The 14,752-nt window shown below is 38.6% G+C and overlaps 1 protein-coding gene across 1 annotated transcript in view; it reads right to left on the bottom strand.

Annotated features, from left to right (window-relative positions):
* The window catches only part of CUBN (cubilin), a 271,724-nt gene that overhangs the window by 201,364 nt on the left and 55,608 nt on the right, over nt 1-14,752 (bottom strand). Inside the window, exons 21-24 of the mRNA XM_060292217.1 lie at nt 13,566-13,731; nt 12,998-13,214; nt 10,103-10,233; nt 535-727 (exon numbers count right to left, since the gene is read on the bottom strand). Of these exons, the coding sequence (XP_060148200.1) occupies nt 535-727; nt 10,103-10,233; nt 12,998-13,214; nt 13,566-13,731 (707 nt within the window). The remainder of the gene's footprint in view (nt 1-534; nt 728-10,102; nt 10,234-12,997; nt 13,215-13,565; nt 13,732-14,752) is intronic.

Below are 14,752 nucleotides of genomic sequence, written 5' to 3'. Positions count from 1 at the left end.
TAAATTGATTTTACATAAAGTAGGTATTCAGTACCTGAATTGCAAGTGTCTAATTTCAGACCAGTAGTATATCTGTTTACTCTGCCCAAATAAAATTCAGAGTTTATTTTTAAATATTCCCAATAAAATAATCACTTCTAAATAACCACTGAATCTTATGCAATTTTCTCTTTTCCTACTGTTAAGCCAGGTTCCAAATGACAAACTTTATTCTTTATTTATTTATTTTTATTCAAACAGAAAGTCACAAAAATTATAATCGCCCTCATCGGTTCACTCAGTCCCATGTAATTCATTTTTTTTAATCTTGATCTTTTGTTAGCACTTTTATGAGTTCATCAGTTTTCCATTAGAGTTCTGAAAATGCTTATTCATTCAGTTCAGCAAGATAGAATGACAAACTTTCTATCTTGCAAGAAAGAGCACAAAAGGGAGCTTTACAGAAAATTTCTATATTTTTTCCTTAACCTTTCCAAGAAAGATTATGAATGAAAATAAATAACGAACAAATTATGACGAAATAAAGGTGCTCACCTGATTTCCACATAATCTGCTACACAAGTTCCCCCGATGGCCTCCTCCAGGGAGAAGTTTGTGAAGTGCAATGCAATCTGTTGGCTGGTCTTCACCGTGATCCTATAAATGCATTCTAAGTTGTTGGGATAATTACTGGGGAAGTTTGGAGAAGTGAAAGTCCCAGATTCACCTGTATAGTCTTCCAAGCATGCTGTGAAAAGAAACAGATCACAAGAGAGGAAATAAAAAATATTATACTACATTTACCAGACATTCAGTAATATACACTTCATTAATTTTTGCCAAAATACTTGATTTTCAATAGGCCATTCGGGGATGTTCAAAGAATGATTTCCTTTCAGAACAAAGTTTTTGGTCTCAAAGACAGAAACAATTACTAATAGTAAACCTAAGCTGTGTAGTGGAATTTGTTACATATAATCGCGACTTTTTGGTTCTTGGAAGTGCTATAATTTTTTTAATCCATGCAAATTATCATAAACATTAAAAATTAGGCTCAACTGCAGAAATCACAGGGGGAGGCCTAGCAATAATTTTGCACCCTTCTTTCAAAATGGTTTTTGTCGAAGCATGAATTTATGAGAAATGACAAAGCTGGTACTCAGCCACAGGGTGATAAACAGGAGATGAGACCCAGGGATCAGAGTGACCTTGAATCAACGCCCAGCTCAAACAATGACCAACTGTACAACCTTAGGCGAGTTGCTTCACCTCTCTGACCCTCATCTCTAAGATGGAGTTGTAACTATCTTTGAGTGCACACCCAAGCGTCAGAGATATAATGCAATTAAAGGACTTGGACATGCTACGTGCTCAGTGAATGGTAGTGACCACCATTATGCTTCGAAATACAACAGAAAAGTGTAAGAAAAGCAGAGCATAAAGGTGAGGAACAAATTAGATCGTTCATATGAAACGTTTAGATAGTACCTGGGTACGTTTATGTCCTAGATGACGACTAACTGTTCTACTTTAACAGTTGACCTATTCAGTCCTTCAGACTCTCTAGTCACTAACCAACCCACTCCAAATGCCTCCAAATCTGAGATATTTTCCAAAGAAAGTCTGGTTTCAATGCATTCTTAATGTATCTTCAATTGGATCCGGTAATAACATAAATCTAGGATCCAGGAGTAGACACAGGTCTTTGACTGACAGGTTTTGGAGGAGAATAAACTATTATACTTTATGATGAATAAAAAAAAGAAAATGAGGATGTTCAGGTGTGCTATTTCCCCCAGTTGCAGCTGTATAATCATACTCAGAAAAGAAAAGAGGAACCACTGGCATTGAGAGCACAGAGATGCACAGGAAATACTACAGGTTCTCCTACCTATGTACGGCCTTCAGAGAACTGGCATTCACCATGCATTTGGTTTACTCGATTTTAAACAGCAAGTAATCAAGGCTTAATTTATTGAAGGAGTTGACAGTGATATTTAACTTGAGGGATGAATGTTGTATATACTTCTATACTTTTCTACAGTCTGCCAAGATATTTCTTCAAGGGTCAAGGAAGAAAAGAAGGAAGAGAGGGAGAGAGGAAGGAAGGGAGAAAACAAGGAAGGGAAAAGGCAGAGAAAAAGCAGGGGAGAGCAGGAGAGGGGCAGGAATGTGTGTGAAGAGATGGTATATTAAGTATTTCAGATCCACTAATGAGTATTACTAAGATAAAAATTTATGGATCAAATGGACAGTAAGTGAAGGCTGTGACCCAGTCACCCTGAGCTGACGAACTTACAGACTAATTGACCACCCCTGCAGTCAAATAGCTTTAGCCAATAAATCAAATATCGAGAGCGAATTCTCTGCCCGTTTCACTTGTTCTTAAAATGATACTGCTCCTTGCTTTCCCACTCTACCCCCAGAGGGGAGATACAATTGCACTGAGTATTTTCAATGCAACTTGGAATAAGTCTGCAGGAGAATGGCCTGTATAATCAGGTTCCCAAGTAAAGGAAATTTTAATGAAAAATTTTGAGAGGTAATGCTGAGTAATTTCCCTGTACCTTGTCCATATGCAAGTGATTATTGTAGTACTTGTAACGGGTAGGTGGGTGTGAATCCCTACTGAAATTCTGATTTACACATCACGCTTCTTTTCCATTGTTGGCACAAAGGTAAAAAACGGTCCCTGAGGTATTCAAATGATCTTCACGCTGTTCACTTTGTTTAACACGCTGTATCTGACAACCTGCCCTCCTTCCCCAACACACCTATAACAAATAAACTCTTACCCATCATTCAAAGTCAAATTCAAATATCACTTCCTCTGTGAAACGTTTCCTGATCAAACAGAATTAATGTCCTTGTGCTCAATAAAACTTTATGCAAATTGCAATCTGAACCCCCAATATATATTTTATTGTGACTGTGTTTATGTGAGTATATTTCCTCTACTAAGCCTTTCCTCTCATTCATTGAGATATGAATGGGACCTTGTTAACCTTTATTAATTGTCACCACAGTACCCGGCCCAGATCACATCTAATAAATATTTGTTAAAATTATATTACTTAATGTGCTGAAAACTAAGAAGTGGGGGACAAGTATCTAACTTCCTACCCTTGTCTCTACGCCATCCCTACTCCTTCCACTTTTCTCACCTCATTTTCCCCTGTCCTCTCTCCTGGGTATATTGTGATTCTTTAATATTTTATAATGTTTACTAAATTTAAGTTATAGGAATCTGTTTCCAGCCATGGCAAGTAACTAATACTAGACTAGCCCCTCTCCATAACAGCTATAAAACTGGACAAAATATAGGAGGCACTGGACCACAGGCAGTCCAAGACTGCAATCCTTGACAGAAAGAAAATTCATGAGGTAGGAGTCTTGATTTCCTTGGCTTTTTATCTGGGCCAAGAATTTTCTGACCACAGCTGAAGCCAAAGTAGTGAATGACAGTCCTGTTGAGCTGAGGAAGCAGGGATCAGAGCATAGGGCTTCCAAAGGCACTGGCGCTGCTCCAGTGAGGAAGACACTTACAGAGAGGGGAACCAGGCATGTGCGGAAAGTTCCCTGTGAACTCCTGCCAGAGCCTGGACTGGGCAAGCATGGGGTGAGACTTCGAAAGTCATGCCAGAGGAGGGTAGCTCCTGCTAGGCTGGAGCAGGTACACCTGCTACAAATATTAAATGATAGAATATTTAATGTGAAAATTTGACTGTAGTTTTATGAGCTTCACATATCTAATTTGTATTACAGAGAGAAAAACAATGGTTCTCTAAACTTAATGTACTTGTTTCTTGAAAGGTTAGTAAGTCCTCTTATCTAACTCTGAAATCTGTACAATGTTCACGTGTTCTTCCCTTGACAGTATAAACTGCTGTTTATAGAATAATATTGATACTGGGAAGTATCAGTAGGCTTATGCTGAGGCAGTATACTGAGAATACGCTAGACTTTGGCTTCCTCTTATGCTTTGCAATAAACCACAAATAATTAAAGTTGAATATATTCCCATAAAAGGATATTCACGTGTTGCCATGATGCTTCTTACATCGACACAAGATACAAACATGAAAAATGCCTTTTGTTTATATCTTATGTAGCCAAAGGAAAACTCACATCCAATGGCAGTTTGCCCTTTATTATGGTCTAACAACATTTACAAAGAGACGAAGAAGAAAAGTAGATTTCTTCCATCCACTAAATTCAACTGAACTAGCAGTGGAAAAACACATCTCCGAAGATCAAAGACAGCTATTAGTAGGCCTCTCACATCTTTCTTTCTGACCAACTTCAAAAGAAAAAAAAAAGAAAAGAGGAAGTACACAAACATCTGCTGCGGACCACTACAAAATCACAAAACCGTATTTTTCTAAAAATCACAAGGTGTGTCTGCCTCTACTAAGCACCTTTAAATAAGTGTTAGTAACATAGCATTCAGCTCATTACCCAAGGGAAAATTCAAAACACAGATAATCCTCCAACTCAAAAAGCAATGATGGTATCGCCCCCTGTGATCTGGGTGACGGGAGTAGGATAAACTGACCCTGTAGATAGAAGAATGTGTCTCCTAGGGAGACCCTAGATGATGGGTAGCTGCTCCACCACCTCCCTGCTTTGGCTTGTGAGGTAACTTTTGTGATTAGCCAATCACACTAGGGATCCACCTATAGGTGGTGCTTTCTGAAATCATTTAGGAAACTTCTTGTGTTTACGTGAATACCTATGACCTCAGATTTTCTAATGAACCCCGGAACCGCCATCTGCTTTTATTGGCATATTTGGTTTAACAACCTTCAAAGTGAAAACTGGAGAGAATATAAAATTACAGGTTCAATTTCTTCACGAGGAAAGAAGAAGCCTCCCTAACCCAAATTTAACATTTGCCTACAATTTTCTGCTAGGTGGTCACGGTCATGGCTTTTTCTTTTCCCATATCGATGACCAATTTTAATGAACATGAATACAAGCTAAATCACTAGAGCAGCTATTGTAAAACTGTACTTGGATAGCAGTAATTCTATTGTAAATCTGGCACAATCATGGCGGTTTACACCTATTACATAATTTTCACAGAAAATGTCTCATTTTATCTTCCCCAACTATGTGAAACAGCCAGGCATTATAACCTCCACTTCTTACAGATGAAGGTACAGGTGAAGGATATGAGACTCCTGGAGGTTAAGCTCTGAAAATCACTTAGTTCAGACACGACAAAGATAAAATTCAACCCCAAGTGCTTCCTTTCCAAATCCTGTGGTCTTTATGAATCCCTGGTTTCTCTAAGCATGAAATGTCAATTTAGAAATGAAGGTGAGTAGAAAACTAAGAATATCACAATGTTCTGTTTAGCATTTTTATTCTAAGAACTGAGAAATGTGATAAATTAAATAAGATAAATCTACTGAGCTGGGAAGTGCTGGGAAACCCATATCTACAAAAACATGAGAAACTACTGACCAGTGAGAAAGTGAATCTTTAAGAGATCAATAGACGTACTTAAAAATCCTTAAAAATATCTGAATATCTCAGAGCAGAAAATACAGAATTCAAGTTGGACAGAAAGAATCGGAGAGGCTTGTGACTTGCCCAAAGCTTTCCAAGTTAGCAGCGAGGCTGGGACTAGAACCGAGGCTCTGACTTCACCTTCAGCCTTTCTTTCACCGAATAATAGAAAGTACTTTCCCCCATGAGCAGTTACAGCCCAATCCACCATTACACCTCAGTTGTAATTCTACAGCAATTTATATGCTAGGACTTGACTTTCAGCGTCTCTGATGAAACGCGAAGTTTCATTAGAACCACTTGAATTGCTTGGTGAAAACCTACCCTAGCCCTACGTGAATCAGAATACCTGGGTGGGGTTCTGATACCTGAATCTGTAACAAGAAAACCCCACCTCGAGCATCCAGTGAACACTAGAGTTTGAGAACACTGCTCTGCCGGATTGAAGTTTTAAAATAGAAACAGACTCTCTCTATGCATTTCTTCTAAAGAAACCCTCGTTTTCCCTTCTGGTAATCATTTCTTGACTTCTCACTCTTAGATGCCTCTTTTGGGCTCAGATCCAGGGTGATGGATGAAAAACAGCACTAAACACCCACTGCCGGCTAGGTGGGAACTCTGAGCGGGGAATGAGAAGGACGCGAAAGCCCACGCAGGCTCAGCGGCCATGGCTCACGGGCCCAGCCGCTCCGCGGCATGTGGGATCTTCCCAGACCGGGGCACGAACCCTAGTTCCCTGCATCGGCAGGCGGACTCTCAACCACTGCGCCACCAGGGAAGCACAAGGCCGACTTTTAACCTAATGTTGATGTGCTTCTGATACTTCCTGGACATTTCCCTAAACAATTGTAAAGCTCTTCCCCTAGCAAAAAATAGGAAAAGCCCACTGCCGTTCTACTGTAGCTCTGAATGGAATGTTACCAGCCACCCCCATGTGCAGGGCATCGAGAGCTTTTCTAAGAACTAGTCTAGATTTGGTAAAACAGATGAATTCCATGTTTGAACTGGACTGCTTGTGTGTGGCTTCTAAACCAACTTAGCTGTGTATTCTTGGGAGGATAAATTCAATTCTGGACTTCAATTTTCCTCATTTGAAAAATAAGGTAATTGGACTAGATAAGGTAATGAGACTAGATTAGTGTTTTGAGTTTTCTGGCACACCATAAAAATACATTTACATCAATCATGCACATACACAGATAATGCAAAGAGGTTTCATGGAGTAACACCAAACCCTTCATGATAAGTTCTGATATTTTCTAGTCTATTCTTTTCTATTCTATTCCATACTTTTCGCAAATGTAGGTAGCAATCTGATAAGATAATATCATGACCCACTGAGGAGTCATGAATGCTTCAACGTTTGAAAAACACTAGACTAGAGGTTATACAGGTTTTCTTCTAATATTAAAGTGGAAAGTGTGTCAGGTACATTTCTCTATTCTTTCTTATCCTTTTAAAGTCCCCTCTTGGTAGAAGTATACTGACGTATATGCAGTAGATGTTGATAGAAAATAAAATTACAGTTTAAATTAAAGTTAACTAATCAAGTATATTGTCTCTGAATTCAAATATTTTGTACGTTAAATGAGCAAACATTTAAACCCCGGGTTCATAAATCAGTTACTAAGAAATTCTTAAGGGGTTCTAGCCGCCAGCATTTTCTAGTTAGGTCTTTGTCTCTATTGCCCCAGGCACATCTGGATGAAAGCAGAAACGCTGATGGGGGAGGGAGTCAAGCAAGGAGCAGAAGTCAATCTCTTTCCTCCCACACACATATTTAGGGGCTGACATCACAGCCCCATGGGACAACTACAGATGGAAAAGTAACTGGATTCAAGTCAGGAAATTTAACCTTTACCAGATGAAGGCAGGAAACAGCAGAGAAACTCACACCTGTGGTGCCAATGGACTAAAAGCCAACAACCCAGGACTGTCATTAGTGCCTAAAGATAACTTTTGCTAAAGCAGTAAGATAGGATGAGGGCCAGTGACTGAGCGTCCGTTGACACTTTTCCCTAACACTGCAGAAAATGTCAAAAATAAGATGACAGCTGAACAGAAAGCATCCCACCACCCCCCTCTTTCCAGGTGGGCAGCGAACTCAGACTCGGGCTGCCCGCCTGGCTGTGACCAGCCCGACCTGCACATCAGTCTCCTGAGCCGTCCTCCCCTGAGCAGTCCTTCAGGGGCGCCCTCAGCAGTTCATGAGAGCCCATCCCTCGTGTCCTCCTCTATGGGAAACTGAGACAGGCTCCTAAATGATAAGATGAGGGTGCCATACGGCCTCCCGGATCCAGTGATTAGACTGCTGTTTAGAATATCTGACTGTGGCGGTTAGGCGATGAAATCATCCAGCAAAGGGCAGGCGCACAGAGACCAGCCAGGCTCAGCCAAGGGGTGGAAAGCAAACGCTTCCCTGTCTGTGATTTCAGCCCTGTCTGGACCAAACACGGCCAGAGTAGCGATGACCTCACGGGGAGGCGGATTCTTTAGGGTTTGCCACCTCAGGATGCCCTTCTCTCTCATCACCTGTCTTTTCTTTGTCAGTTTTCTTTTCTGTCCCGCTTGCTGCTTTCCTTTCTCAGAACTTACTTTTATTTTACCTGTATCTTATCTTTCTGAATTAAAATTTATCATCCTCCCTGCCAGATTACTCCTATTGCACTAGCAAGGCTGCGTGAGTCATTGCAGAGATACTGCATATTGTTACAAAGATTTCCATAATATTTTAGGAGGTCCCACCTGTATCGTTTGTTATCTGAGTTACAGCTAGTTTATTCATGCAGCAAATTAAACTTGTGTTCATAGTTGATTAAAGGCAGAAGACATCCCAAAGATCATCAGATCCAATCCCTTAATTTTACAGATGAGAAAACTATGGCCCAGACAGTTCAAGTGACTTGCTCCAAATCCTAATCTAATATTCAGCTGTGGTTTGGGCCAAAAATATGAGGCATATAAAACCACAAAAGTATGGAAAATTGTGTGCAACTAGAATTTCTTGAGAAGCCGGTTTTGGTCATTGGATGTGAAAAATCTGAACGAAGTCCAGTAAACATGTCAATCACATAACATAACCAACTGTAACTGCTGGGGATCCAATTTCCCAGGTGCTGGAGCTGGATAATGAACTGTCTCGAGAGTGGAGCCCACAGGAGAGAAAGGTGTATGATCTTCTCACACTCAGGATCCTGGAGAAATCTAAAGCCACGCTTCCAAAACAGAACTTGAACGATTACGGAGAACAGCCTGAAATGAACAATAGTGGCCAGCTGCTCTGAGAGGAAGTAAGTGAGAAATTGGTGGAAACTCCAAGGGGAAGATTAAGTTACCTTTTTTTTTTTTTTTTTAAGGGAGTGCGGGCTTTAAAAGATGAGAGGCTGGGGAGTTCTGGATGCAGGACGGTGTCAGAGGGAGCACATCTGGTACAGGGATACGCTCTCAGTACTTTCTTAAGCTTCCGAGAATTACATGTTTCTGGGACAATCAAAGGTGTGAAATGCTTGGGAAGCTCAGTCACACCCCCCACCCCCTGTATGTCTACACTGCATAGTATTTTGGTCCATGAACTATCTTTCTAAATATTATGCAAAAGGAAAACCCAGACTCCCTAAAAAGGTACACATCCCAGGTGGGAACAGGAGCCTAAGAAAACATGGCACCCTCCTAAATCCCATAGGTTCTGGGGCTGGGAGCATCTCTGGTTTATGCATGAGCTCAAAGACCCTGCTGGCAAAGGGTGTTTGTTTCTCACACTGCATTTGCAAAGAGCAGAGTAATGATGAGAATTAAGTAATAGGAAAAATACACTAAAAGGAAAGAAGCTGAAAAGATTCAATTTCATTAAGTCAAATTTAGAAATGCACATTTTGACAAAAAATCTTTCATTTTCTGCCATAGAATTACATGTAGTAGTTTCTTATTCTGTTGTCCTTTTTCTAAGTTCTTTCTTTTTTTTTTTATTGGAGTAAAATAAAATTGCTTTACAATGTTGTGTTAGTTTCTGCTGTACAATGAAGTGAATCAGCTATATGTATACCTATATCCCCTCCCTCCTGGACCTCCCTCCCCTCCTTTCCCCCATCTAGGTCATCACAGAGCACCGAGCTGAGCTCCCTGTGCGCTACAGCAGGTTCCCACCAGCTATCTATTTTACATGCGGTAGTGTATTTATGTCAAACCTAATCTCCCAATTCGTCCCACCCTCCCCTTCTCTAATTTCTTAAAATAAGTGTTTGGTCTCTTTTGTAACACTTAATTTTGACAGAATTTTAAACTCACAGAAAAGTTGTAAGAAAAAGCTCCCAAATTCCTTTTACTCAGATTTACTACCTACGTATATTTTGCTCCCATCGCTTTATTAGTCCTAAGAACATAAACATTCTCTTACAAAATCAGAGTACAATTACCAAAATTAGAAAATTTAACATTGATAAAATACTCTTACCTTCTCATTACTCTATATTTAATATGGAAGGCACTTAAGTCACTACACTTTATTCTAAAAGCATCTTTCATTATGTCACAGATTTTGGCATGAAGTATTCTCACAGTACTATCCTTTAATGCAGTAAGAGAAACCAAGCATACAATGCTATTTTATTACCTGCTGATGCATCAATTGCTTCATAGTTTACTAAAAAGCCTTCATAAGCAAGGTCAGAGTCAGCCACAAATGTAAGCATTAATGAGTTGTCACTACTGGTAAGAGAGGGTGGGATGGATTTTCCACAATATCTATTTGAAACCAAGAAAGAACATAGGTTTAAAAACTTTCAGTATGCTTGAAATGATGTACCCCAAATTAGGACATATAAAAAAAATAACAACAATAATATCCCCTATTAACCTTAAAAAACAAGTATATTTCAAGCACAAACCATTTACACAGTTGCTAAAGATCATCCAATTCATGATTACTTCCTTTAGATGGTTTTATGTATGTGCTTAGCTGTGTGACTTGTAACAGAAGTTCAATGAAATTAGAAACTACGAGCTATAGGAGTCACCATACCGCACATTACTGAACTTATTCACAGAAATGTAATCAACACACTTATGCAACAAAGGAAAACCATGTATTATAAACTCAGAGAGCACAGACTCTAGAGTCAGGTCTATCTCTTAGAGGCGTTATGACTTTGGGCAGAGGACTCAACATCTATGCCTCAGTTTTCCCATCTGTAAGATGGGGGTGATGACACCACCTACTTCATAGAGTTGTTTTGAGAATTGTATGAGTTAATACACTGTATATAAAGAACTTAGAACAGTGCCTGGAATAGTAAGCCTTAGACAGTTGGAATCTATTGTCTCTACCCAGCTGGCCTAAGCAGAGGTAAGAGTTTGCTTACTAAACCATGTCAAGTTTTTGTTGAAGAAAACAATTTTACTCAGAAGAACTCTTGTAGTAAAGCTAAAAGACATTATGTCGTGAGCTTTTATCTAGAGAAACATTTATAAGAAGGAGTGGCTAGAAAATAGAAATCTCAATTCAGAGAACACTTGGTAAAAGTACCTTAATGGAATGACGGGGGAAAAAAATAGAAACCAAAATAAGACAAAGTATTAAATATGGGAAATAGATGAGTTAATTTCTGTAAAAGAAAAAGGAGAAGAAAAGGTGTATAATACCATTTCAGTGTTAAAAATGACAATATCTTGATCAAAACAAAGGTAGATGAATTAATTAATATTCTAAATGTCTCTCTATATGCCCATGTCTGCCAAATTTGGACTAGATCATTGTAGCTTATGTCATTCAGCAAAAATTATGTATTTTTCAGTGATTACAAGTCAAGTATAAAAAAGAAATAGAAAAAAAGAAGGAATTTTAAAAACTTAAAGATTAAGACAAGAAAGATCAAAAAATGAAGAGGGAGAATAAAACTGGGGGAAAAAATAAGTTCAAGGAAATAATGGATAAAGAAAAATGTTTAAAAAATGGATGAGGAGGGCTTTCCTGGTGGCGCACTGGTTGAGAGTCCGCCTGCCGATGCATGGGACACGGGTTCGTGCCCCGGTCCGGGAACATCCCACATGCCGCGGAGCGGCTGGGCCCGTGAGCCATGGCCACTGAGCCTGCGCGTCCGGAGCCTGTGCTCCACAGCAGGAGAGGCCACAGCAATGAGAGACCCACATACTGCAAAAACAAACAAACAAAACAACAACAACAACAAAAAATGGATGAGGAAAAAGAAAATGAAATACAAAAAGAAGGGGAAAAAGGAATCAGGAGATATCTATTTCCAACAAAGAGGTAATAACAGGGGCTGGATTTACATAATCTTGTATCTGAAACAACTGAAAATCTGGACAAAAATAGATAGAACAATGGCTCTCAAGACACTGGCTATCAAGCAGTGAAGGACAATGACTCTTCAGAGACAGGAGACAAGTGAGTTTAAAAGCAAAACTGGAAATGATCAAACTGTTTCAAAGTAACTTAACTGCATCCCAAAACAAAGCCCAAGAATACAGTAGTGTCCAGTGCACAAACACAAAATTGAAAATGTGTGTCATCCTATCAAATATTACCAAGCATGAAAAGAAGAAGGAAAGTATGACCCATAATGAGAAGAAAAACTGATCAATCTAAACGTAGCAAGAAATGACACGGAGGACTGAATTAGCAGACAAAGACATAAAAATTGTTATAACTGTATCCCACCAATTTAAGAAGCTAGAGGCAAAAAATTAATGTGTAAAGTAGAGATGTGGAAGATATAAAAGATGGCCCCAGATGAATTTCCAGAAGTGAAAACTACCATGTCTGAGATGAAAAGATGCATTTGGTAGGATTAATAGCAGATAGACACTGTAGGAAAGAAGATTAGTGCACTTGAATACAGAGTAATAGAAACTTTCCAAAATGAAATGCACAGAGAACAAAGACACAAAATCAAATGAAGAGAATATCAATGAGTTCTGGGACAACATCAAATGGCCTAAGATACATGTAATCAGAGTCCCAAGGGGAGGGGAGACAGAAAAAGCGTTTTAAGAACTAATGGTCCAAAATGTTTCATATTTCATAAAACTGTAAAGCCTCAGGTCAAAGGAGCTCAACAAAATATTAGCCTGACTGAGAAAACTCAGATGAAAAATGAGCACATACAGAATGATGCCACTTTTATATAATTCCAGAATATGCAAACTAAGTTACAGTGATAGAAAGCATTTTCATGGTTTCCTGGGGCTGGGGATGAGGAACAAAGTGAGGAATCATAATGGGCAGGAAGAAGGTGTGAGGGTAAAGGATATGTGCATTATCTTGATTTTGGTGATGGCTTCGTGGGTATATCCACATGCCGAAAGGTAATTACTAATGGCCAGGGCTACAGAGTAGTGAGTAGTGATGTAGAAATGGTCACTGAGAAGTGTGTTGATCTCACCTGGTTTTTATAACACAACATGATGGACTTTAAATCCATCACTGAAGCAGGAGTGCAAGAAAGCAGGAAGTTTTTGTGTTAAAAATCGAAAAACAAAATCATCTCACCTCCCAAGAGATGTCCGAGAACCAGTGTCATAAACTTCTAGATAGTCCTTTGTGCAATTGTAATGAAACTCCAGATGAAATTCCCTGAATCTCAGATGAATCAGGTGACCAGGTTGCACTATTACGTGCCAGGTACAGTTGACACCATGGGGGTAGATATTTGGATGGCCAGGACTTTGAATGCTTCCTGTTGACGCTGTAAGAACTTTTCCACATGCTGTTGAAATAAAAATAATAATAATTATCAGAACAAGTAACCAACAAATAAATAATTTCAAATAAAATAATCTGATCATAATCCCTTAAAAGGTCAAAAAGAAAAAGGTTCCTTCTATGTCACTGAAGATAACCTAGTTTTTCTCTTATTAATAGACATCAATTAATTACTGACATGTGCTGATTAGGAAATATATATTTTTTCTTTGCCTTTGTGTGTACTGTAAATTTTTTTACAGTGTAGATGACTACACATCTGTAGTGTAGATTAAATTTCTATAATAATTTATTTCCATTGTTCACTTATTCTGATACAAGCCCAAGAGGCAAAGTAGGAGAATCAATCTCTTACCCAAAGCCGCAGTACTAAATTTAGCCATGAAACCATAATTTTCAGCAGAAGAACTTTTCACGAATATGACATGAAGAAAATTGTACACGGATGTTATAAACGAAGGTATGTCTGTGCCACAATACTTTTTATTTTCAGGAGAACCCAAAATGGAACTGCTACCAATCTAAGTAAAAAAGATATGTTCAAATTTATTTTGTTAGATATTTATTTTGGAAAACTGCTTCAAAAATAATTTTTTCTAAAATGTTTATTAGTATAGTAAAAATCAATTTTAGAATATTTTAGTCTCCCGGAAAGAAACTCTATCCCCCTTAGCAGCCGCTCTCCATCCCCCTCAAACCCCAGCCCCAGGATGCCACTAATTTACTTTCTATTTCCATAAGATTGCCTCTTCTGGACATTTCAAATAAATGAAATCATACAATATGTGGCCTTTTGTAACTAGCTACTTTCACTGAGCATAATGTTTTCAAAGTTCATCCATTTTGTATCATGTGTCATTACTTCATTTCTTTTTAATGCCATATAATAGTCCACTGTATGGATATATCACATTTTATTAATACACATCAACTGATGGACGTTTAGGTTGTTTTTACATTTTGGCTACTATGAATAACGACTGAAGTCATTCATGTACAAATTTTTGTGTGGATGTGTATTTTCGTTTCCCTTCGGTGTATACCTAGAAGTGGAATTGCTGGATCAAATGATAACTCTGCGTTTAACTTTTTGAGGAACTACCAATTGTTTTCCAAAGCAGCTGTACCATTTAAATGCTCACCAGCAGTGTGTAAGTGTAAAAGGGCTCCAATTTCAACACTTGTTATTATCTGACTTCTTGATGATAGTATCCTAGCGGGTGTGAAGCAGTATCTCATTGTGGTTCGATTTGTATTTCCCTGATGATTAGTGATGTTGAGCATCTTTTTCATGTGTTTACTGACTATTTGTATATCTTCTTTAAAGAAATATATATTCATATTCTTTGCCCATTTAAAAAATTAGATTGTTTTTAATTTCGATGAAGTCCAATTTTTCTTTTGTTGCGTTTTTTTGTGTCAGATCTAAGAAGGCTTTGCCTAACCCAAGGTCACAGATATTTACTCCTATGTTTTCTTCAAGAGTTTCATAGTTTTAGCTACGAAATCTAGGTCTATGGTCCATTCTGAGGTAATTTTTGT

Source organism: Globicephala melas, chromosome 2 (assembly GCF_963455315.2).
Source record: "Globicephala melas chromosome 2, mGloMel1.2, whole genome shotgun sequence".
NCBI lineage: Eukaryota > Metazoa > Chordata > Mammalia > Artiodactyla > Delphinidae > Globicephala > Globicephala melas.
This window is presented reverse-complemented; position numbering and strand designations above follow the sequence as displayed.